Source organism: Poecilia mexicana, unplaced genomic scaffold (assembly GCF_051168715.1).
Source record: "Poecilia mexicana isolate PSO_F unplaced genomic scaffold, ASM5116871v1 scaffold_6, whole genome shotgun sequence".
Classification (NCBI taxonomy): domain Eukaryota; kingdom Metazoa; phylum Chordata; class Actinopteri; order Cyprinodontiformes; family Poeciliidae; genus Poecilia; species Poecilia mexicana.
Genome location: NW_028263375.1, coordinates 7445790 through 7472302, shown reverse-complemented (window position 1 = coordinate 7472302; position 26513 = coordinate 7445790). Strand labels below are relative to the sequence as shown.

General features: G+C 40.9%; 1 protein-coding gene across 1 annotated transcript; it reads right to left on the bottom strand.

The window, feature by feature from the left end:
- Nucleotides 1–1124: 1124 nt before the first annotated feature.
- On the bottom strand, nucleotides 1125–25175 carry sf3b3 (splicing factor 3b, subunit 3). Its single transcript, XM_014997314.2, has 27 exons — nucleotides 25053–25175; nucleotides 23742–23861; nucleotides 23406–23561; nucleotides 22368–22538; nucleotides 20497–20669; nucleotides 20149–20290; nucleotides 19463–19575; nucleotides 19183–19320; nucleotides 18887–18990; nucleotides 18635–18800; nucleotides 18457–18552; nucleotides 16915–16987; nucleotides 15987–16138; nucleotides 15639–15794; nucleotides 14116–14271; nucleotides 13369–13512; nucleotides 12929–13051; nucleotides 12654–12808; nucleotides 11763–11937; nucleotides 10797–11002; nucleotides 10554–10710; nucleotides 7766–7891; nucleotides 6343–6555; nucleotides 5821–5919; nucleotides 3174–3317; nucleotides 2515–2619; nucleotides 1125–1760 (listed from the first exon to the last, which is right to left on the bottom strand). Exons 2-27 carry the CDS (start codon nucleotides 23809–23811, stop codon nucleotides 1620–1622), a joined length of 3654 nt encoding a protein of 1217 aa, XP_014852800.1. The 5' UTR covers nucleotides 23812–23861; nucleotides 25053–25175; the 3' UTR covers nucleotides 1125–1619.
- Between the last annotated feature and the right edge of the window lie 1338 nt (nucleotides 25176–26513).

Here is a 26513-nt window from a genome sequence, read left to right as displayed (position 1 = left end):
TCACCCAGTTCTAAAGTCCTTCCTCTGGCTTCCTGTAGCTCAGAGAATAGACTTTATGATTTATAAACAGTGCTTTAGATTATAAATCACTGAATGGATCAGCACCACAATACATTAAAGATCTGCTGTTGTCATAGCAACCTTCCAGACCTCTCAGGTTTTCTGGTTCTGTTCTGCATCCAGAACCAGAACCAAACATGGAGAAGCAGTCTTCAGCTTCTATGCACCACAAATCTGGAACAAATTTCCAGAAAATGCAAAACTGCTGAAACACCGAATTCCTTTAAATGTAGACTAAAAACCCAGCTGGTTAGTTTCTTTTTAAGCTAAACATGAAACATTTTGATGTGCAACGACAGCATGTGACCAAATGTAAAATATTTACTGATTTTCTCCATTGCTGACTGTGTGATGTCCTCTGACTTTGTACTTTTATGTTTTTATAATGTAAAGCACTTTGACCTGCCTCGCTGCTGAAATGTGCTATAAATATTTCTGTACTTCCTCCATAGCCCTGATTCATTTCTTTCAAACTGAAAATGAAAACCTCTTAAAAGATGAGGTGTGAATTTTCCTGCTCAGTACCTTCAAAATTAGACGACTCAGAAATCAAAGAGTGACTTTTTTCCATTTTGAAATTTTTATGTATACAAATGTTTCCACATCTTAGAAAAAAACATTTGTTACAATTTGTCTCTATCTGGATCCTAAGAAGTCTCCGCAGCTCGAAACTAATGTTGACGTTTTGGATCAAAACCAGACAAATTGGTAATCTCCCTGTCCGTCTGCTCCTGAGATCCAGCGCTGCGTTTAAACCTCATCTGGGATTGACTGGAGAAGGAAACTGAGTAATGGGATTATCCGGTTCGTCGTGTGCGCGGGGTTTGTGAAGGAATGACAGACGGATGAGTAACTTCCAGGTTTGTGGAAGAGGCTTACGCCAAACCGCACCGTTTACCCTGGAACTGCAGCGCTCAAGATGCTACGCTTTCTCATTTTCAAAACAAAAATCAAACAGCAGCGAAATTATAAACCAAGATGTTTCAGGTAGGAATGAATGAAGATTTTAAAAACTGGACTCATTTTGCTTCAACCTGGAAAGTTTCCAAACAGACACAGAAAACTGATTTTATAAAAACAGCTTTATTTACAAAAAAAACAACAAATGTTCACCCCAGTCCCACAAACCCAAACGTCCACCGATTTTTTTATTCATTTCATTTTTTTGTTGGAATGTCGTCTGTGGCTGAGGTTGGGAATTTACCACCCGGAGCAGATGGCCAGTGTTTTTCCACCATGACTTTCCTGGTCATCTAATGACCCAGCAGGACAGAGAAGAGCCGCACAACAGGTGGAGGTGAGGCTGAAACTATGACTAATTAATGCACAGTAAAATAAAACGTTTCCTCCATCCAGCTGGGATCAGAGTCAGCAGAAAAATCAGGAATTAGGTCCTTTTTTTCCCAGCTTTATGGAGCGGCAGGAAGTTCTTCTCCACAAGTTTGTTTATGAACGTTTCTTCATGAGTCGTCCGTAAAAAACTAAAGTTCTCCTCAGTGACCTGTCTTTCCTGCGCTGGCGTTGCCTGATGAGTAGAAATGCGGCTCCCTGCTGGGCGGTTAGAAAGCGTAACGGGTGCGGATGTCCTCCAGCTTCTTGGAGACTTCGGGCGGCGTTCGGTCCAGCTCCTCCGCCACGCTCTTCTGCTTGTGCGGATCCATGCTGTTGAACTGCTCACACAGATCGCCGTCGATCACGTTCTGCAGGAACGAAACGAACCAAAGATTAAAACGTTTCTGGCTTGGACTAAAACGTTTGATCTCTTTCAACTTCCTGTTCCAGCGAAAAGCTCGTCAAAGATCTGAAGAGAAGTTTAATATCTTCGGGGATAGATCGCTGATCCGAGGCAAACTCATGATCTGCTCAGAAATACTCCAGTCCTTTAAACTTTTACCCAATTTATCGCTTCACAACCACAAGTCTTTACGCATTTCATCGGGATTTTATGACGAACAGAAATGAAGCAAAACAAAATGTGAACTGAAGTCTAATAACGGCAAATAAAAATCAGCAACTGTTTCAACAAACCGGGTCAACAGTGAACAGATTCCCTGAGCGGAGCAGAAAACGGACCGGTGAAAGATTTAATTCATCATCATGCTCCGTGTTCAGAGATAAATAAAGACAGAAGAGAAAAAAGAAAGAAAGAGAAATAAAGAAAGGAACAAGAGAGCAAGAAAACGAGAAAAATACTGAAAGGCAAAGAGAAAGAATGAAAGAAAGCAGAAAAAGAAAGGGATGACAGGAAGAAAGATGAGAAGGAAAAATGAGGAACAGACAAGAAAGAAAGGCAAGAGAAAAAGAGAGAAAGAGTGAGAAAGAAATAGAACGAGAAAGAAAAAGAAAGAAAAATCTCCAGAAAATTGGTTTCACTTTGGCGTTGAAAATGTTTTCCCCTCATTTTTTAATAAAGTTGCTGGATTAGCGAAGCATCTCCAGTAAAAACACACCGACCTTCACTGGGAAGTAGTAGGACCTGAAGCTCAGGTGATCTCTGCCGCACAGCGGAGGAAACTCGGAGCGCATGTGCATCTCCAGGTGCTGGAAGAAGTCGTGATCCTGGAGAAAAGACGGGAAAACGTTCAACATCTGAGAAACATTTCAGGAAAGATGGCTGGCAACGTTTAACACAAATAAAACGTTCAACATTTTCATCCCTCATTTCAGAAACTCAATCATTAAACCCGATTATCAGAGTGAAATATTCAGTCCTCTTTCTTGAGAACTATAGGAACCATTTCTTGTAATTCTAGACAACAAGGACTTGACTTGTAGTCCAGTTCTTTAATGGTCGACAGCCGTGTATTTAAGGAAGCTACCAAAGCAACATGAACTTCCTGAACCACAGCCTGATCTCCATGCTACGCCGCATTGATGCAGGAACCAACATTTAAATGCCTTGAAGTGACATTTCTGTTAAAATCTACATTTTTTTAATTGATCTTTTGTAATATTAACATTTTATTTTATTAACATTTATCTATGAGCCAAAAATCATCAGAATTACAGGAAATAAAGGGACTCGTTCTGAAATGAAAGATGAAAAGGTTAGTTATTTTTTCCTCTATATTTGCTATGTTTTGACACGTATCTGTGTGTAGCAGACGTTTTACCTCGTGTGACGTGAACGGCACCAGGATGCCGATGCCCCCCGACAGCGTGGTGTACACCAGCGACTCCGACCCGCCGGGGATCAGAGTGGTCTTCTGCAGCGACAGCACCGTCTCTCCGATGTGGTAGTTCACCACAACCTCGGCCTAGAGGCAAACAGAAAGCCACAGGTGACCGTGCTGCCCCAGAAACTGCCTGCTGAGAAACCACAAGGCATCTGGCTTCAGCCGTGGCTAATCGATGACATCACGACGCCGGTCAGATGCAGCGGTTTTAGGCCTCAGAGGCCTTCAGCGTCTGTGTGATCTGGCCGCACATTAACAGCCGCGTCCGAGCCGGGGTCACCCCAGCGCTGGGTTTAATCCGACATCGCTCGCCGCAGATAGTGGAAGATAAGCACCGGGGCACAAAGGCGGCATTCAGCGGCGGTGAAACCTCAGGACTGGGCCGGTCGTACGTGATGCTGATGCGATGAGACAAGAGGGAGCAAAGCTGATGCTGAAACTGAGCCTGCGGTGAGACACAAATAAGCAGAGACCGCAGATTCCCTCTGAAGCCGAACAACGGCGGCTGTGTGTGAAGCCGCCCCGTGACGGGCAGCGACGCCCCCAGGGTGGCACAGGGAGACCACGACGCTGCTCTTTGATCGCAGCGGTCAGAGCGAATGGATTTATAAACACGTAAACAAAGCCGCTGCAGAACCCTGCCCCAAAACAGCCAGCTGAATGTGGGGCAAACATGCGGCAGCGATCAGAGGAAATACTCTGCTTTGACGGAAAGATCATCATCTGGACCAAAATTAGGCAAATCAACAGAAACAAAGGGCTTAAATAAATAAAAATAAGCTCAATCCGCTTAAATGTAGCAGACGCACTAATTAAAGTGGCGGTATCGTGTATTGTCCAGGCACATGAAATTTTATAGCTTTATTCTCATATAATTTCGACTTTGACATACGACGTTTTCTTGTACTGCTACGACTGTATGCTTGAAATATTATGACTTCATACAGAAAAAAAAAAAACAACAAAAAAACAAATAAATCTAAGTGTGACACTTATATTGCGTCATAGATTTGACCTGAATTTAAAGTCCAAATAAACAGAAGCTGTAAAACAAGATGGTGAGTTTTGGGAGAACATTAGTGGAAAAACAAATCCTGATTTTCCAAAAGTAAAATCTTCAAAAACCAAAATTGCAATTGATCAATAAAAATCAATGAATGTTCCAGATTCAGTTTGATATAAGCAGCATTTTCATGACAACAGAAGGTAACATTGTATATTTGGACTCATTTCTAGAGCAAATATTTCAGTAAAACTAACAAGGCAACTTTGATAATTCCTTAATGTTGGTGAAAAAGTTCTAGATTCACTGTTTCATTTATGTGAAAATGCCTTGCTATGAGACAAACAACAGATATTCTTTTTGTTATTAATGTGTCTGAATGGATGATTGATGCTTCATCGTTTTATGGTTCAGTAAATTCACTTTTGAGTCGATTTTTAAGATTGTTTTCTTCCAACGACTCTTTTCATTCAAACCTTTTGTTTATGTAACATGTTTGTTTTAAACAGTAAATTAATTAAATGAATGAAATATTTTAAAAAAGGCTTATTCCTAAAAACAGCAGTAAAAGTTTCCATTGGGACGACTGGTCTTCACGCAGAACGTTTGGTGGACAGACAGTCGTCCCTTTCATTTCGCCTGACCGCGTTTTCTCACAACGAACTAATCAAATGAAAGAGGAATGCTTCTAATTTAATGTAAAACTCTCAGAAAGCCGAGCCGACGCACAGCGTTCTGGGCGTTTCCATTCATGGTTATAAATAGAGCCGCAGTACATTTCCAAATGAATCAACGGTGCAGAGGACAAACACTGGAACCAGCTCATCATGTCTCAACTGGAGGGACTTTCCCACCCCGTCTGCTACCTAAACAGATCCTGACCAGCTCCTCAAGTATGCAGCTGAGCGATGCTGCGAGGAGCTCCGACCTGCGGTCGGTGATGAAGGGTGATGAAGAAGAAGCAGTGGAGGTCAGAAACAATGCAGGAAGCAGATCAGAGATTTCAACCCCAACGGTCAAACGGTTTTCTCTTCGGTTTCTGTTCCTCTGAGAGGTTTGGTTCTGTTTAGCTCCAACTTTGGTCTCTAATTTAGCCGTTTGCAGCGACGCCTGAACGGCCGGGCTCCAGACTTCTACCTGTGGTCAGGATCTGACCCCTGAAGGCCCAGACGGTCACCGCGTGGATAAAAAGGCTCAGGAAGGGCTCAGAATCTGCTGACTCAGCAGGGCTGGAACAATTAATCGCATTAATCATGATTAATCTCAATATTCATTAGGAAAATGAAAACCAATGAATCGTGATTAATGCTGATTGATCAGCATTAATCATTTTTCATAAGGAAAATGAATTAATCCTGATTAATCCCAAAGTCTGGTGATGTGTAATGAAACAAGTCGAGATCCAGACGCTCTTCGGATTTTCTAAACATTTTTTGCTTGTGCTGGTAATTGTCCTTGTTTATTCCCGTATTATTTTGACATTATTCTCGTAACTGTATTTATTTTTAATTTTCTTAGCATGGTCCTAAGACCCCGCTGCATAAAAGAGACTCGATTGTTGAAGGACTTTTTCTTTCTGACCTTCTGTGATGCTCCGTTCAGGAGACCTCGATCCCACAGGGCCTTGTTTCCTGTGGGGTCTTCATCCACATCATCACTGGTGTTGGGAGGAAGACGCACCTGGGAAAACAAACCACAGAATAAGACGAGTTTGTCTTCTCATCTCGTTAAACCCCCACAGGACTCCAGATGGCTCGGGTTCTTAGAAGAACTCACATGATACATTTTATATTTGGACTGCAGTTGAATTTAGTACAACATGTTGAAACTGTTTCTACAGACACCAGGTCTTGAATTACAGTGTGGGAATGTACGGATCACACACGGAAAGTTCAAGGAAAAGTCCTAAAATGGTCCAACGTCGTTAGCTGAGACGAATGCTACAAAGCTGCAACAACAGCTTAATTAATGAGAATTATTATAAAGAGTTGTGTTCATATAATCAGCTGTTTGCTTCAGGAAGTGGAAAGAGGAGGAAAAAAAGAAACAAGAGGAAGAGAAGAAGAGCATCCTGTTCCAACATGTCCGTATCGCTGCACTTACGATGCTGATGTTGCCAAACTTGTCGGCGGAAGCCATGGTGTCGTAGTCGAGCAGACAGGCCGTCGTCACCCAGCGGGGGTACGTATCGTCTGCGAAGATGATCAGTTGGTTCTCGTTGCGCCGGTACCGGACCCAGAACAGGCTCTCCTGAACGTCGGACACAATGACGCGCTGGCCGATGGTGTAGATGCCCGTCACCAGGTTGGGAACGTGCTGCAGGACGAAGCAAGAGCAAAAAATTAATTATGCAGATGGTGGGACTTCCAGCATTCATGAGGGCTCAATGTGAACAAAATGCATCTTGATTGGATAAAAATGGCGGCTTGTGTGCATCCTGAAGTATTCGCAAACACGCTGAAGGAAATTTGTTTAAACTTCTTCAACTCTGACAAAGTTCATGTACAGAACCCAGACTGCAACACTTCAATCTGCTGTAAACTGAGCGAAGTGTAAAACGAAGTGGTATGAAACCAGTTTTGGTTCCGTTGGGGAAAACATGACCAAAGCACCATAATGATCCGCCAGGACGAAGATTTCAAAGTGTGTGTGTTTTTAAATCTCTCTTGTTTCTGCAGCAGCTTTGAAATTAATGTAAAAGCTGAGTTATTACTCAGAGCGATGCGGGTCTTCTCACAGACAAATCAATTATTCGTGGGCGAGCCGAGAGGCAGCTGCACAGAGAGACGCCTCAACGTCTCAACCAAGGCCTTTGGGCTCCACCTCCGAAGCGCTTTCAGTCGGTGGGAGGCATCAGAGAAAACCGTAAATCACTGATTTCATCAGGACTGTAAGGAATGAACCTACAGCTGTGGTCAGAAGTTTCCATCCACATTTCATGTTCAACAACGTAACATTCATTTTGGTCTTTTAGGGATTTACTTCACTCGTTCTTGTTCCAGGTGGGAACGATCAAACAACACACACCTGCTGTGGTTTTTATAAACAATAAGAGGGGAAAAGGTTTGGATTTACTAAAGTTGGACATGGAGTTAAAATTAAAACTAGAGGCTCAAAAACTCCCAGCATGCAAGAGGAAAAAAGTCACACCTTCATCTGCCTCCCTTCTGACTGATGAGCAAATCGCTGAGCAAGAGAAGAAATCAGTGGAGACGCACCGATCCAGTGTTAATATCTGTATCAGTCCTGATATTGGAAAAAATTCTAGATTGGGTGAAAATGTGTCCGATCCATAAGGCGGATCTGTTAAATCTAACTCTACGTTTAGTGCTCTGAGCGAAGTCATGCTTTACTTATTTTACGTTATATTTTGAATTCCTAATTGCCCTTCCAGAACCATCTGGAAGATGATTTGTAGCAGTTTATTTGTACGACCTGTTGCTTTTGTCAGTTTCTTTACCACTGAGGCTTCAGACTCAGAATATTTTTATTTATTTATTTTACAGGAAACCCTTTCTTGTCTTACCTTGTTCTCACACTTGCGCAGCAGCTTCTTCTTGCCCATGTCGTAGATTCTCAGCAGTTTCCCGACTCCGACCAGGATGCGTCCCTGGAACGGTGCGATGGCGAGCGGCACGTCCTCCACCGGAGTCTGGAAACACCGAGTTCAGGGAGAATCAGCACAGGAGGACTGATACGAGTTCCTTTGTGTCATATGTCCAGATTTAAACATTTATTGGTTTGTCTGAAGTGTTTTTTCCTGCTAAGTATTTTGTCAACTACACGTCAGGCTGAAATGAGCCAGCTTTTCTTTCTGAGGCGACTCTCATCCATAATGTTTACAGATCTGCTCCACCTCACACACACAGGAGTGAAAGATTCCCAGATCGGATGAGGAAGTCTGAGCTACTGGACACCTGCTGCTGGTCTGAACTCACTGATCCCTCAATAACATTTGGCATAAAGTTTGATGTTAATGAGACCAACTGGAGTTTTCAATAGGAGTCACAGATATTCTCTACTTATTCAACTGAGCATGTTCAGAGCATTTTGATCAAGTTTCTATGCAAATATCTTAGTGGACTTGAATGAAGACAAAATTAACTCATAATTCAGAACAAGTTTTAATAAAAGGTTAATAATCTGCACCGACAGACTGTCTCACAGGAAACTTCCCAGATGTGATGTTTGCGTGCAAAACAAAACAAAACAATGAAGTTGATGACAGGGAATCAGAGAAGGGAATCAAGAACCTGTCCTGTAAAGGAAAAAAGTGAAAATGCTGCAGGGTGGAAAAATCTGAAACACCTGGATCTTTCTCCTCAGGTTTCGTTCAGCACCAGCAGACCGGAAGCTATTTGCTTTGCTAGACCACGAACATCCATGAGAGTCTGCCGAGGCGTCTGTCACCACGTTTCATCCAACTACTTATTTCAGCTCAGAGTTTTATGGATAAAAAGTCCAAACTGGATCTGTGTGATCGGGCGGAGCGACCGTGGGATCCAGCGAAGTGGTTGGGAAAGTCCTGCAGCTCCGTGAAAAGAAGCGGCTGATGCGGCTCTGAAATACGCCGACTCATCAGTCACGTCAGGTGACAAAAGTGCTGATTCACGCCGATCCCCTCCGCCCTGATCCGGTTTCTGGGGAAATGCCCAAATCAGTCGGGATGCTGTGGGATTCTCTGCCACCATTACAGGGGCAGTGTTATGTAAAATTGACTTTTTTGAGCTTTTTATATCATGTTATGTTATTCCCTCGTCAAAAACATACCTAAAATGTTGCCTTAATTTTTTCATGCATGTTTGAGAAATCGTTTAATTTCCATGGCAACCATTCAGCTGTGGGAAACGCCTGGCTGGACGTAGCTCCGCCTCCTCCTCTGAGCTGCAGCTTTCAAGTTTCCACCTCGCAGAGCAGCCCTCCCTGCTACTCCCCCAGTCAGCTCCTTCAGACTAGCCGGCAGCAATTAGCAAACACCTGGTGGACCTGCACATCAGCTAATTTTATACAAGCTTATCCTCAGTGAAATGCTATTAAAGGGTTAATAGAGGAGCCATGTTGTGATGACTTCCTGAAGCCGGAGTTTCACAAAGAGCAGGAGTTTCTTAAAGAGACAGAGGCCCAATTTCAAGGAGTTAATTTCCAAAGTCACATTTCTTTTAAGTCATATTTAACATATATTGCATTTTTATAACAATTGAAGGTAACAGTTACTCGACTGTAGGGCTGCATGTAGTAAACAATTATAGTAGTCGGGCAGTCTATCAATTATTCAGATTGTTAATCAAGTAATCGAATAAAAAATTGTCTCATTCTGTAGTAGATACTCAAGGTCCAATATAAAAGGAAAAATGCCAGTAAAAAACATTGTCCTTTTTTAAAGAAAACATTTTATCACCCTGCTAACAGCGCTTCGCATCCATTAACAGCTCATTAGCAGAAGTGACAGTGTTGCACACAGACCTGTAGCAATAAATCAATTGATCACATGATAAATTAAAACTATTAAAATGATTAAAAGCTCAAAAATTTCCATTTGCATGATTTATAGTTTTTCTTTCTTCTCTTTCTATCTGAAACTGGATGATAAAAGTCCACAGCCTGATGATTTGGTCTCAACTCGTCGTTTTTGTTTACAAAGACTTCATATTTAATTTTATTTGTCGTTTCTGTTCAGTTTATTTAATTTGGATATTTAAAATGTCTTCCAGTTCCAGTGTTAAATGTTGATAAGTTTATTGATCTTTGAGAATATGTTCTTATATTATTATTACATTATATTATCAAATCAACAGTATTATCATTTATCGTAATAAATTCTGGAACAATTTATCGTCCAGCAGAATTTATTACTCTAACAGGCCTAGTTGTGCAACACAAATAATCATCCGGGTGCAACACATGGCATTAAATAGTAAAACATAATGTAACCTTCAGAAATTTGAATAATCAAGGTACTCGAATCATTCGATGGATCGTTACAGCTCTAATTGATTGTGCTATAAATGCCACTATGCGACTGGAAAATACACAATACCACCCCTTCAAGACTTAGATGGGAGTAATTTTCCCTTTTCTTCATCCCAAAACACATCGCTCCATCTTTTCCACATGTACAGCTAGCAGACACGAGCGGCCTGATGACAGCTGCATCAGAAGCAGCTGCTGCAGACTCGAGGTGACCGGGTCAAACATCAGGAGAGGGGAGCAACTTAACCACATGGCAGGAGATTTATCATCACGGGCAGAGGGAAGGAATCCCAGATGGAGAGCTAAACTATGGAGGTGAGCACATTCCCAGTTATCAAACCCACCTTGTGCACAAACTCCAGCTTCTCCCCTCCGGCGGTGAGGCGATACGTGTAGATGAAGCCACCGCCTACAGATCTGGGGTTGAGGATCATGTCTCTGGCGACTCCCACCAGGACGTACCAATCATCGCCGGTGTTGGGGAAGCGGCACACGGCCACACTGGGAAAGGGGAAGAAGAAGAAAACCAGTGAGAAGGATTCTGGCGGGTGAGGAAAGTGAGACGGGATGCGTTCCATCCTGCTCACCTGAAGGCAGCTTCGTTCTGCTCCAGCTGCACCTGATCCAGAGTGGAGCCCTGGATGGGGTTAACCAGTCGCACCAGTGAAGCCCACTGACCCGCTCCGGCTTTGGGCGCGCCGAAAATGGCTTCAGGGAGGTTCTCGTTCAGGAACGCCGCCGCCATCTCGGCAGCCAGCTCTCGCTCATCCTCACCGGCCGCCTCCACCATCTCCTGCAGGGGAACCAGAGGATTACAGCGATCCGACAAAAACCTCCAGACCAAACGTCCATCAAACCTCCTCACTTTTAACCACATAACAGAAAATGTTACCAGAGATTTTTACAAACCTGACATACACCGATCGTAGTTTTCTGGCTGATTGTCAATTACAGATATTTAAAAAGTCAGATTTGCTGATTCTGATTTCAGCGAACACCAATTTCTTTTGTCTGAAATTTTGCTAAATACATCAAGAAAATCGTTGAGTTGGTAACTTTGGGTGACTTAACTGCAAACATGCAGACATGACCATGTGGGCCAGTCTACCAGTCAAACCTCTCACTGCAGAGCAGAAGAGGTCAGTGGCTGATTTTATATCTTTGCTGAGGTATATGAGATTGTTTAGCAAAAAAAGTGATAAAAATGTGATCTGGTATAAAAAGCCTCCCTAAAAAACAGAAAGTTGTGTTTCTTGCTCCTCACTTGATGGCAGAGAGATGAGGACTGGAGTCAGAAACAAAAGACTTCACTTGGACTCGCCTCAGTAACTGTTTTTATCTCGTGTTTTATGGAGAAACACAATAAAACATGAGAGTGAAGTTTTATGTGACGTTTATAACTCCTAACAATTTTTTCATGTTAGTTGTAGCTTCATAATAATGACCACATGACTTGGTCATTATTATAATCTAAGTAGGAAACACAAAGTTACAAAACCGAATCCTGAAGAAGTCAACAGTCGAGTCTTAAATAAGTCGGAAACTCATCAGACCTCAGCCATCTGCTGCTTCCTCTGAGCTTTGGTCGTCTCGGTGTAGGCGTTGTGGTCGGTCTCTATCAGGATGAGGTTGTTGGTTTCCGGGTGGATTACAAACTTCCGGGGCGTGTACTGCAGAGGGAACGCCACCTGGTTGAAGACGGCCCCCAGTTTCTCCAGAGCCAAAATCCTGCAGGGAGAAAGATGATATTTTTACTGGTTACATTTACCTCAGCATGAACCAATCAATAATAATAAAAACAATCTGTTCATTGTTACATTATTTAGTGATGGAAATGCATTCAGACTTTGTACTCAGATTTTATCTTCTTATCATAATAAAGTTCAGAGAAATAATAAAAATGTGTTTTCACTTAGCCAGAAAGTAAATTAATCAATTTTAGAAATTCTGTATTAATCCCAAAGGTTAATAAAACAATTCAAGGTTCTCCTGTCTAACCAGATGTTACACTGATAAAACTATTGAACAAATGCTTTATGGCTAACATGAAACTCGGAATGCTATGTAAGCAGAACATGGATGCTAACCTGTTTAGCATAAAAACACCTTAAAGTATAAACACTATTTATTTTGTTGTTGTTTTGGAAAAAGTAAAAACAAACATAACGTCTTTCTATGCTTTTAGTAAAAATAACCACTGCACATGGTGGGAGGTTTAGAAGAAAATGTTTTCATATCAAATATTTTAATAAATATTAGAAGGTTAAAGCTCAAGATTGGCCACAAAGTTCTCGTCAGTGCATCGCTGTCAGGGATTATTAAAATGTTATTTGCATCTTTTTGGGTGACAAATAATAGTCAGAGCCGTAGCAGGCACAGAAATTTAAAGTTTCAATAAGATCCACAACAAGTCCAAATGATTTAGCATTTAACCTGGATCCTACCTCAGAGTGTTGGTGGAGATGGCCACGATGCCTTCAGGGCATTGCTCTGAGGCAAAGCCGGACGCGTACTCCAGCGTCTCATAAGAGAGCGGCGTCAGATGGAAGCGGGACTGATAGGAGTAGCTGAGCCACGAGCGGCTGGACATGGCCAGAACCTGCCAGGAAGACCAAAACAGCTCACTTTCCCACAGGGATTAAAAAAACGATTTTAGCAAAACAAAAACGTCAACATATTTCAGCTCAATGTTTCGTGGTGATAAATAAAAGTGACATACGGCCTCCTGTCCCTGCATCCGGACTCTGAACAGCTTGACCGGACGGGACCCCAGGTACCGGGTTCTGGTATCCGACAGGTCACCGGTTACCGGGTCCAATACGGTCCTCAGCAGAACACCGTTCTACAGGAAAGAAAATAAAAAACATTTAAACAAATGATCAATCACCACGTTATTCAGATTCAAAACATGATTCAACATGTCTGCTGAGAATTCTGTTAAAAAAAAAGCATTAAAAATAAAAATAATTCAATTCATTTTGGCTTAATTACTGCTCTGAGTTGTTTCAGCAAAGGGCCATGTATGCTCTCCAGTTAATGATCAATCGATTACATAATCAGTTGACGATTACTTCAACTGTTTTATCCCTAATTAAGGGTCTTGACAGAACAATGTTTGCTGGGTTTCATCCTGGATGTGAATAAATTAAGAAGGAATACCTGCAGGCCGATGTTGAGGTAGAGGAAGCCGATGGTTCCTTTATCTCCGATTTCATCCTGTTTCTCGACGCCTCCCATCTCGACGATGCACAGGCTTTCCGGCTGAGCAGGAAGCGCCTGCATGCTCAGCGGCTGCAGACAGTCCTGAGGTGGAGGAGGTTTACAAGTTAGGACAAATAAAACTGAGGGGGGAAAACCATGGCTGCAGTTTACAGCAACATCTACACAGCTCATCTAATTATTTTCCAAGTCAAATATGATGTTCTGCATCCAACGGTCAAACTTCAAACCAGGCCAGTTCCAAAAAGTCTAAAAAGTTCATGGAATGACAAAAACTGCTCTCTGGAATTGACTTGTAGTGAAATATGCAGCTGGATTGGAATAAAAGTCTGTTGATCCCTAAAGTGCTTCATTTTGGGTCGGCAGGGAAGCTTCATGCAACATAAACCTTTTCCTTTTGGGAAGGGAGGAACTGATGAGACAGAAAAACACAATCCATCCTGCAGGAAACTCAAGCCCAACATGTTGGAACAATTTCTGAAGGCATCCTGATGTTTGGAAAACATCAACACTTAAACTATCTGTCTGAATGTTTGGATCTTTCATCTGCAAACCGTCCTTAACCAAGAGGATAATGCAACTTAAGTCACACCTCGATGAACAGACAATAAATCAGCTTTAAACCCTCCCAGAGCGCCGAGCCGCTCCACAGGATGCTTCCCTCCAACCCGGGTGTTTGTGTCGTACCGACGGGTCCAGGGAGATGATCCGGACCGTGTTGTCCACCAGGCCCACAGCCAGGAAGCGGGAGCGCTGCTCGCCAGGCGGGACGTTGGCCAGGCTCATGCAGACCACGTCTGCAGACATCTCCTTCCGCTCCGTGTATTCGTTCAGCTGGCCCGACTGCAGACGAAGCAGAGGCGCGTTATGAGCCGGGAACGCAGGAAAAACCCACTCAGGGTGGGATCTTCCACAGCAGGGGGATCAGCTACACCCACTGACAAAGACAACTAGGCCTGCAACTAACCATTATTTTGGTAATCAATTATTCTGATGATTAATCAAATATTAAAAAAAATATTGGCACAGTCAGCAGATTTTTCAATTAACCACCTAAGCCTTTATATCCAAAATTATAAATAAATTAAAAGATGCAAATAAATTATTTTCTCAAATAAACATTTTACTGCCTGAAATGAAACAACACAGCATTTCTTTAGTAAATGCTTCATCACTTGTAGAAAAGGATTCATCTGCAGCTAAAAAAATTCTTCTAATAACGTTTGAGGAGTTCAGCTCTTCCTGATAGACGTATCAATAAAGCACACGGCTGATCTGTTTAGTATTTGGGTGAACCGATTAATAAATTTGCAGAATTTAAACCAGACGAAGCTAAAACTGCAGCTTGAGGAGTTCTGTGTGGAACATATTTACAGACAAGGATGATTTTTTTATGTTAAATGAAAACATGTATATATTTCTGTGTGGTTTTGTTTTAATTAGAGTCTGAATACTCCAGTTAACAATTACTCGATTACTAAATTAGTTGATTATTTCAATAATAGGTTCATCATGATTAATCTGATTAATAGTTTCAGCTCTAAAGACAAAATTCCTCTTTCTGGATATTATTCTGTATATTAATATATACCAGATGTTTCAGACTGCAGTGTTTTTAATAACTGAATATTTTATGGCAGGTGATTCATTTATGCTGACACCATCCTGGTGGGACAAATGCAAATAAACACATTTCTAATGTTTGGATGAGGACAAGTAGTTATAATATATATTGTGATATGGACTTCAGAAACAGGAAGCAGCACCATATATGGGCGTAACATGGCTTTCTGAATGTATTATATACCCAAAGGGTGCTGGAGGTTTTCATTCCCCAGTTCTGTAGAAAAACGATAAAGGATGGTGTTGGAGTAGATTAACTTTCCTACTTCTAATCAAAACAGTCATGAAACAGATTGCCTTGGTTTTACATTATTTAGACACGTTAGTAGGAATAAAACCTGGTTTTAGTTCTTCCAAATCTTAAATCTTTCGGTCCAGGACTGTTTGGACTTTCTCCGTACACAGCTATAAGTCTAGCAGCCTTCGCCTCACAACAGCATCATCATCCTTCAGATCATGTTCAGCCCTTATTTTTCTGTCAGAATTCTAAAATGCTAAATCTGGGCGTTAAAGAATAATTCATCCATAACCTTAGACAGTGTTAGTGCTGAATAAAATGTAAAAATAGAATGTTTCCGTTTTCTTACCGGATCCATCTCGAAGTAGACGAGTTCTCCTCCGGTCAGAGCGATGACGACCTGCCGCTGGTTCACGGCGCAGCGGACGATGGTTTTTTTCCCGGGAGTTTTCCACTCGTTCACACGCTTGTCCGCTCGGATGTGACGAATGCCGTCCGGGTAAACCTAGACGAGGCGGGAAGCGAGAAAAACACAAGATGAAACACTTCCAAACTCCTCGCACCACCAAACAGGCCCACCGCAGCCGTTTCTGCTCTTCTACACACTGCAGAAACCGGTTACTGTAGGCAGAAGGTCAGAGGTCAAGGGGTAAAAGTATCCTCATGCTGTGTTTTTATGGGTCCAGTGAACACCCACCTGCACGAGGGCGTCTTCGCCCAGCAGGGAGCAGGACAGAGTGGGCGTCGTTCCCAGAAACCCAGAGTCTGTCACTTCCTCCACGGTTTCTCCGATGGACAGAACCAGCGTGGCGTTGACGAAAGACACGATGATGTAAGCGTCGAACTCATCTGAGGAGCAGAGGAAGATCAAAACCCTGCAGCTTAAACAGCATCAGTCCGTCTTCATTTAAAACAGTTTTCTGTCTCATTTGTGGCCAGCAGAGGTCGCTGTTGGCAGGAAAAATCAAGCACTTTTCTAACATTTTCAACTAAGTTTTCAATCTTTTCCATCACCACTTTGGAGACAAAAACAATACAAATGAACTAAAATAAAAAGCTTCAATTCACTATTTATTACTGTTAATAATGTAAAAATATAACAAGATGTTATACTTTAGGTTTCGATACATCTGACTGGTCTGAGAAAGTTACTAAATAAAATCTCATTTATTAAATAAAAATTATTTTGGTAATTCTAACTGACCTGGAACAAGAGAAATTTGGTCCAATTTAATTCAGACTGTAAGAAAAAATGTGTCTCTTTTTATTATCTTTAAACATCTGGTTTCATCATAACGTTTCCCACATTTACGCTTTAACAAACGTTAGATTGACGTTATTACAAACATTCTAGTTTGGATGTCAAGCACTTCCCAAACCTTGAAAACACCTAACTGATATTCAAGAATTTTCAAGGATTTCAAGCACCTGTATAAGCCCTGCGATCGGATAGAAAGAAAGATCGATTCACAAGTCAAGAATTGAAGGAGAAATAAATAGAAACGAATGGAGTTGAACTGTAAACTCCATTGATGTTGAATGTCCTGCATTTATTTCTACCTCTAAATGTTTGTACTTTACTATAAACAGCTATAATTTCTTTATTCTTTGAGAATGCATGTTACCTTCCACGTGTCGGCGTACGGTCCACACGGCGTTGGGGTTACCAGGCAGCTCAGACACAGCCATCTCTGAAACCTGGACACAGGAAAATACACTTTCACTTTTCCTTCACCCAACGTCCAAAATATGACACATTAATGAGACAATAATGAGAGGGGCCAGGCACTTTGGACCACACACTGCAAACATTTAAACTGTGAGGACAAGCAGAATGACTCTGTTTAACAGCAGAGATGCAGTTTTGAATTATTTGTGTTCTCCATTATGTTGGCCTCTTCTGATCAAAATGATGTAAAAACGTGTTATTGATCCTACAGCAGGGATCAGACTGGACTGCATCAACATGAAAGCACCAGTTAGGAAAAGTCCAGGCTTGGCTGAGCTGTGATGCTCCACAGCAGGGAGGAACTTTCTTTGGCCAAAATAACGTTTCTGACAACAGAGAAGCTTACTGCAGTTTTCTAAAACTTTTGTTCACAATTTATGATGAATTGCTAACAGTTCATATTTTTATGGGTCTCTCTGAGGATCAGTAGGGAGCTGGATATGATTACAGAAATGGAGCAAAAGGAGGAAAAGTGCTGAACAGAAACATGTGTCTCTGAATGCTTTGGCATCGACGGCCTTTACAGGATGTAGAATAAAAACAAGTAACGATTACTTCATTATTTCATTCGATTGATTATTCTCACAAATAATCGGATACTTTTGTCACATTGTGCTGATTTTTCATTTAAACACTTAAACCTTTTTGATACGATATTAAAAGATGCAAATAAGCAAATAATTGAATTCAATACAATCATTTTATTGCCTAAAATGCAACAATGTAGCATTTATTTAATGAATTTGAACCAGATGAATTTCTGAAAAAAATGTGAGTTTTGGGTAAAATACAAGAGATGTTTTCATCTTAAATGCAAAATCCATTTCTTATACTTTTGCTTTCATTAGTGCTCTGAATATGTTGTTGTTTTAGCAAATGGTATTTTTCTGAGTCTGTATACTCCAGCTAATAATTAATCGATTAGTAAATTACTTAGAGATTATTTCACTAATTGATTAATCACGATTAATCATTTCAGTCCTAAAACAGTGGAGAAGAAATCTGGACTAATTTTTGGATTAACTGGTTATTAACTGGATAACAAAAGGTGCTTAATAGAAGATATTTTTTTATAGAAACTGGACCAAGTCAATCTAAAACATTGTTCTGGGTGGAACATATTTACATTTTTACCTTAAATACAAAACATATATATTTACCATTATATTGATTTAATTACTGCTGTGAGGATTTAGCCTTTGTTTGAGTCTGAATAGTTGATTACTAAATTAGTCGAGGATTATTTCAATAACTGATTGATCCGATTAATCATTTCAGCCCTAATATAAAACAGAAACACTTTGCCTACAAGCTGAAATCAGAATATTTCCAAGACTCTTCAGCTTTCATCAGAGAAGAGACATGAAAAGCTCATCAGTTCTTCAGCCGGCAGAGCGAGTGAGGGTCCGTACTGACCCGGTAGCAGGTTGGGGTTTACCTCCAGTCCGTGGCGAAGAACCCTCAGAGTGGACCTTGGGCCCCGTCCACAGGACACATACAGCTGAGGTGTGTCTTCATTGGCCAAATCAGCAATCTATAGCAAAAACAGATTACAGATGTATTTTCCTTCATCTTATCGAGACCTGATGAGTCTGAGTGGAACTAGACGGACTGACCTGACAGGACATGATGGGGGAAAGGTTCTCCTGTTCATCCACCAGCACCAAGTTTTTGAGCGGCCGAGGCTGAAAGAAGAAGGTGTCTCCCTCCTCCAGCGGCATCGCCGAGGAGAACTCCGGCTCCTCGTCGTCGTCGCCCAAATGAGCGATTTGGTAAAGATAACTGAGGGAGTCGGAGGCAGAGTTTCACCGGTTGGGGAGATCGACAGAAACGAAGGATGACTGAGTTCAACCGGGAGGAGAACTTACTGGTTTCCAAACTCTGAGGCCACAAACAGGAAGCCGGTCTTCAGGACGCACATGGCTGTTGCCACGGGGATCGTGTCGAAGTATTTAAGCCGGATTTCAGTGACCTGGAAATAGAGGTGGATGATATGAACTTAAAGTTTAATTATAATATTTTGGCTACAGTTACGATAACAATAAAAGTGGCGATAAGAACAATTTTTTTAAATAACTGTATGATTGTGAATGTGTGTCACAGCAATTACTGAAACATTTATTACCAGAAAACCCATCATAAAAGAACAAAAGCTTTTACTCACCATTTCTTCGTCGGTCTCCAGGGTGACCTTGAAGATGTCTCCCTGCTCGGTCTGAGCCAGGAAGAAGAACATGGACTTGGTTTTGTGGGTGGCTGAGCAGACAAAGATCATGCCGCGCTCAGGGTCATCCAGGTCATTCTGTAGGATAAAAACAAACACATTTTCACTAAATCAGCATAAAACCAGCTCCTGTTCTACCCGAGTGGCAGCAGGTTGGCTCCTCAGAGGCAGAAGAGCCACAGGACAGCACCGTAGGGTCAACGAGGTCACTAGGACTCACCCTGCGGCGGGGGATGGGACAGCGGATGTCGGGCTGATCCCCAAAGTTCTTGTAGGTGATGTAGTTTTCAGAGCAGATCAAAACGCCGCTGGGTCCGTCCGAACCGCCGGGAACTAAACGGAGAGGAAGGAGAAACAGCAACAGGTTCATTTTCATAGGAGACACGGATAAAACGGCGCCGCCATGTTGGTTACAGTGAAATCTGTGCTGAGATCAGAGAGAGTTGAATGTTTCTCCACTTCTTGTATCAGAGAAGAGACATGACAAACTCATCACATCTTCAACACTTTGATCAGTCATTTTACCCACTTAATTCATCCATCAATGAAGGTAAGAAGCATTTCTCTGCCTAACTCTAATGTCAGAAAAACACTAGTTTATAATGGGTTTCTTCAGGTTTCACCAACTCAAGGTTAAGACTTATTAAAACCATTATGAATGAAAATTAAGAGCTATATCACAACAGAAATTAAACTTCGTCCAGCCGACAGGCAATAAATTTGTACTTACCTGTGATAGCTGCAGAAAGGCTAGCTAGTTTGTTGGGTATGTTAGCAGTGAGTTACTGGTAGCTTCAACCGTAGATGTAACAAATGTATTTATTTAGTTATGTCTATGGCCTCAACTGTACAGTACTGATTAAAGTATAACACAGGAATCTTTGGCTATGTTTTAAACATCCATACCGGTGATGAGGAAGTTCCCATGCTCCTCCAAAGCCTCGCTGTACTTCCGGACCACGTGGTTCAGACCCAGATCCAGCTCATAAAAGGTCAGAGTCTGCTGTGTGTTTGCAGCAGCTTCTCCTGTCGGGTCGTTGTCGGCTTCCTGGAAATAAAAATGCAAAACAAAAAACATAAATAACAGGATTCCTGACGGTTGTGGTTCTTTTCTAATCAACCCTGGATGTGAGATTTTTCTAAGGTCAGAGAAGGTAAATGTTTCTCCAGTGACAGTCAGAGAAGAGACATGACAAACTCATCACTCCAAAGCTCCAGCTGTGCGAACGTACAAACTGGTTTCCGTGAGCTCACCTCGTAGTCCATTTCTAAACAGGCAAACATGGGATTCTCAAAGCCAACGTCGACTCCGACCACGTGATAAACGAGCGTGTTCGCTTTGTGAGCTTCCAGAGGAGACGAGATGGTGAGCCTGGCAGCGGCGTCTCTGTTCAGGATGTAGACCAGCTTCTGCTTCTCTATCGCTCCTGGAAGAAAGAGGGGGGGAAAAAACGCACATTAGATCCATGAAGTTTCCCTTTAACTGGGAGAAGGAGAAGGAAATTAACCATTAATACATTTACAAGAGATGCACTGATGCTCTTCTTTCACTTCCCATACAGATATCTAAGATTTAGTATCAGCTGATACTGAAATGATACAGAAAAACAGCTGAATTGATCTAAAATGTTTCTTTTTTTTAAACAGACATAAAATTCCAAATTTATTTACCAACTCTACATTTGTACAGCTCACTTAAATACACCTGTAGCTTCACAAACTTTAGTCAAACATGTAAAAAGAAAACAACTTTAATTTGTTCAGTCAGGAGTAGAACAGCCAAAGACACTGAAAAAAAAAAAAAAAAACATTATTTGACTTTGGTCAAACGTAAAAAATAAGCTGCAACAAACCTTTTTTCTAATGGCTCAGAAAGCGCAATTAAAAATTCTAAGAATAAAATAAAATATAAATCATAGAATTAGACTTGATTAGGGCTGTTGTAAACGAATATTTTAGTAATCGAGTAATCTATCGATTATTCTTACGATTAATCGAGTAATCGGATAAAAAAAATTATAAAATGAAATATTGGTAAATCTGGCATAATACCGGTGTTACTATCAGATATCAATATCAGTCCAATTTTTCATATTTGAGCATCCCTAACAGTTGCTTTATTGTAGTTTAGAAAACTAACCTGTAACAATAATAGCTCACTTTCTAAGTTAACCAGAAGAAAAGTTATAGAAAAATCTGAAATTATATTGAATTTAATAACAAAGAGGCAGGCTCACAAATGTGCTTATAAAAATGTCTACAATCCAGCTTTTAGTTTATGTATTCATCTTCAGTGAGTTTAATAGATTAATTAAACTCACCGTGCCACCTAACCTGTCACGCTTTGGGTTTGAAAATACGGGAAATGCCGCCTGGAGTGGGAGGAGAGGGCGAATGAACGAACATGGGGTGGAGGGGAGGAAATAGACCAGCGGACTGACGAACCGTTAGACCGGGGGACGAACACGGGGGGAAGCAATACGGGATATTTACGACACCTTCACTGGTCACACTCAGAAACTCATCTACCAGCCATGTACGATGCGCTCCGCCACCCGTTTCTTCAGACCGGGATATGAAATTTATTGTGCGGTTCGTCGGTAAAGCTACATTTACACGGTAAGCATCAGCTACTCAGCCGCCCGCCCTGTTCAGGCTATCCGCTCACCTCAGCGCTCTTCCCGCCGTTCGCTTTCAACCAGCAGCCCCGGAGGAGAAATGCTGCCGTACTCCAGGCATTCCCCAGTCATTTTAAGGTCGGGCATTATCATCAATCAATAAAATCCCCACGGGCCAGTCTTGAAGATTGGACTTTATGCCGCTGAGACTTAGCTTTTGTCAACAACTCAGAGGCGGAAGTGAGAGCTCCGCGCAACGCAAATGAAGTCCCGGCCGGAACACGGTGCGCTAACTAATAAAACATAAATTAACGAAGCTTCGAGGCAGGTAAATTTTCCTCGAGGAATTTTAGTAATCGAGGTACTCGAATCATTCGAGGAATCGTTTCAGCCCTAGACTTGATAGATCCACACTTATGGATCAGGCAAATTATCACAAAACCCTCCGATATCAGGACAGATACGTCTCTAAACTTTACACTGTGTGAAAGGTACACCACCACCCACCGATCATCACAGCTCTTCCTTTTGGGTCGACGGCCAGGAACTGTCCGGGAACGATGCGCCGGCAGCCGCTCTTCCCAAACGTTTCCTGGTGAACTTTCTCAAACTGGTTTTTGGACGGGTGGTACTCCAGGATGACGATGCGGCCGCTGTCGCTTCCCACAACGATATAATCTGCAGAAACAAACACAGATCACACAGTTACACACACTGCGGCTCCTTCTCTGACCTGTGACCCAACTACAGCTCACCAGGCAGAGCTGTGCTGAGATCAGAGAGTTGAATGTTTCTCCACTTCTTATGTCAGAGAAGAGACATGACAAACTCATCACATCTTCAACACTTTGATCAGTCAATAATTTACCCAGTGTTGTCATTGAGACCCACCACACTCTTCTGTGTGGGTGGTTTTACTGAAGGAAAGAAACTCAAAGCAGCTATTTTCAGTAATTAATTAAGTGACATAAGAAGCTGTTTAAAGGGAACTTTTTGAGAAATGACAGAGAGAGAAAACATGATTATTGTCTGGAAACAAGAAGGCATTTTAGAGTTATAAACTTTATATCTTTCTACTTTGGAGTAAATTCTCTCAGAGTTTCTTGACTCTCAGTAAGTTGACAGTTATCAACCTGCTTCAGTCAAAAGGCCAGGCTTCATTCCAATTGATGTCTAACTTATAGACATTATTAATACTTCCTCCATATCGCACATTAGATGACTGTGTTTATGTAGTAACTCAGTTATTAACCCACTAATAGTTCAGGAAATGCCATCAAAGTTTTAAGAAAACCTGCCGTTTAGTGTGCGGTATGGATGCAAGGCCTCAATGAATGTTGACATTTGATAATAAACAGTCCGTTCTGTCAAAATTATGAAGTTATTTGCAACTGGTGTTGCAAATCAAAATGGAAAAACATGTTATTAAATGAAACTACAAACTAAGATACAATTTGGGATCAAATTTCTGGTTTCTTCAAGTCACGGGTAGTTATTTGCTCGTTTAATTTCTGCATTTGAGCGAGCGTTTCCATGACGACATACCTTTAGTTCCTCCTGTGAGCCTGAAGGCCATCAGGGACCTGACGATGCCGAACACTTCCATCGTGAGGAGGGTATGCACCTTTCCCGTGTTCGCATCCGGACGCAATAATTCCAGGATCTTTCCCCTGGAAACAACAATCTCCTGCATCTTGGTTCCTACCAAAACACAAACAGATTAAACTTAATCTGCGCTAAGCCCCCTAAAAATCTTAAAATCACTTCTTCCACTTTAAAGAGCAAATGAGTCAAAGACGGTTTCCAACCAAAAAGGGTTGAAAGCAGCTCAGCCAAATAACCTAACTGAACAGGAAGGAAAAATATGCAGAGGAAGCTCACCTGAGAAGTTTCCATGAATGGCATGAGTGATGCCAGTGGCCCGCTGCAGGGTGATGTTGTAGAGAAACATGGTTCCTCACGCTGTTGTCTGTGACGGCTAACGGACTGCTCAACCCAGAACTACGAATAAACAGGAAGAAAAGCAGCAGTGGAAGATGTTTTATGTAGTTAGTTACAAAAACAGCAGCTTAATTATGTTTAGCCAAGAGTCCTGCTGGAAAAAGAATAACAATTAAATTGAGTAAATCAAATAAAAATGTCAACGGTTACATAAATTTGGAGTTACTTCTAAATTACCTCATGAAACATGGACAGTTTACAAACTTTCTCAGATTTATTCAATGCTAGTTGCACAGATTGTGGCCCTAACTATAAATCCTTCACTATACATAGCTTTCCTACAGGATTAATAAACAAAAAGATAACAAACACCATCCACATTCCATAAATCCATTAATAGAAAAGCATTAGAATAAAAGCTTTAAAACTGAAATTACAACGGTAATGTTCAAACAACATCAGTCTGTTGCATCTTCATTCAAATACAGTATGAAAAAAATCATTTAAAAAGATTCAAATTTTTGATTTTGGGTTATTTGGCTTGGTGGATAAGTATAATACTGTATGTAAGATTTTTGAAGCACATCTTCTGACCCCTTGCCTGGCATGCTATGGCCCACTGCGGGCTCCGAGCCCAACATTGAGAACCACTCTTCAATATCCCACTAAACAAAACCAGAACTTTCACTTTTACAAACATCTGGACATTTTCATAACTCACTTTAAGTGGTCTTTACTACAAAAAATAACGGCAGCTGTTTCTGCAAGCACAAAGAAATGTTACTTTTATACATTTTTTAAAGTATGTTACTATGGAGCTTAAAAACTACTAATTGAATTTTGCAAAACGTTTGGTATTTTTAATTTGATCCAGTGTGAAGGGAACTCGTCTGAGTGGTGTGGTTTTGAATCCGGCGCTGGTTCTGGACTACAACTGGCTTATTTTAGCTTCTCCTTTAGCAAACTTTCAGGTCATTGTTAATGCTTAGCTGCCCGTAACTCCACTAATAAAAAGTTAATACATATTAGCACAGATTCCTGCTTTATAATCAACCTCTGCAGATATAAACAGTGTTTTTAATAGAAACTCGGCCTGTTTGAGTCGAGTTGACCTCCATTTTTACGTTTTTCATACGAAGCGCCACTTTCTGCCAGATGCATCCGCTTCACTGAAAAACAGCAACATTCTACCGCCATACAGCATCTGCTTGGCTCCAAACAAACTAAAGATGTGCAAAATAAAATATTTACCGGGGTAGTTAATTAGATGTTTGAGATTTCAGCGGATAAAAATCATCCATTCAAAGGTTTCTCTGAAGCTTTCCGAAGCCAGGGTCCGTCTTTCCAACCGTCGCAAAAGATAGGTGGCCCTAAACAATGCCTGACTGAAATTATTCTCTGCAGTAACGCAATGTGTCCAGCAGATGTCGACAAAGGATCATAAAGTTACGATACAGTCAATAGTAAAAGGAAAAAACAAGAAGGAACTGATCAAAGCCAGCAAAGAAAACATATATTTTTAAAAATCTTTAAGAAAAGGAAGCATAGATAAAGGAACTAATCATTGAAAAAACTATGCAGATTTGTCTCAGTAATTTGAACTACAAAACTGTATTTGTTTCAGTACTGAAATTCAAAAATATATATGAATTATTTACACAAAACATGATATATTTCAAGTATTTTTTTCTCTTAAGTTAATAGTCCAGTTAAATCATTTTTGCTGAATTACTGCATCAGTGGCATGGAGACCATCAGTGACCCTTTTATTCTTCCACTCAACTTTCCATCGATATAGCAGTGACAATTTGTGGATGTCACTGACTATCAGATGTATTTCTTTATTAATAAACTTTTATATTTGTCTAAAGTTTTTAAGAAACTGAATGTTGGGGTTTCATGAGCAGTCTCAAATCATTAGCATCAAAACAAGCACTTGTGATGTATTATGAATCTATGTAAAATATGACTTTATATTTTTGAACAGCTGCGACAGACTGGCGACCTGTCCAGGGTGACCCCGCCTCTCGGCGGAACGTTAGCTGGAGACAGGCACCAGCACCTCCCAACCCCACTAAGGGACAAGGGTGTATAGAAAATGGATGGATGGATGGATGGATGGATGGATGGATGGATGGATGGATGGATGGATGGATGGATGGATGGATGGATTTTTTAATAGAGTAATTAGCTATTCTAATGTATTGAGATCAAGATCTATTAGGATAAAATACAACAAAACACTCAAAAGAATACATAACAAATATGATTATTTCTTTCTAAATGAAAGTTACTTGCTATTACATTAATTGGAATTTTTTTTATTTAAAATAAGATATTTTTATCATTCATTTGATTTTTATTTATCTTTTACTTATATAGTTAAAACTTGATTTATTTATTGCCTAGCTGCGTTTCAGTTAAAAAAAGATTGTTTATTTCTAATTTAACCCCATTTTAAGTTATTATATTTGTAGTTCTTATGTATATTTTAATCAATTTACGTGTGCTATATGTTTTTTTATCCATTTTGTAACTTTGTATGCATGTGTATAGTTTTGGCAATTGTATTTCTTGTTTATTTGTTCTGAGGTATCTCGGACTTTTTGTTCACCTATAAGTGTTTCATACTCGCAATTAACACAGTTGTGTTTCCTCAATCCTTCAAACCAAAATCACATCAGTTTAAAATATGTCTGTACGGGGTTTCCC

Coding starts and splice junctions, on each gene's coding strand:
- sf3b3 (XM_014997314.2), bottom strand. CDS start 23,811: ATGTTTCTCTACAACATCACCCTGCAGCGGGCCACTGGCATCACTCAT. Junction 11,938..12,653: donor ATCTCCACCAACACTCTGAG/GTAGGATCCAGG, acceptor TTCTCCCTGCAG/GATTTTGGCTCTGGAGAAAC. Junction 6,556..7,765: donor TGCGCAAGTGTGAGAACAAG/GTAAGACAAGAA, acceptor TTCGTCCTGCAG/CACGTTCCCAACCTGGTGAC.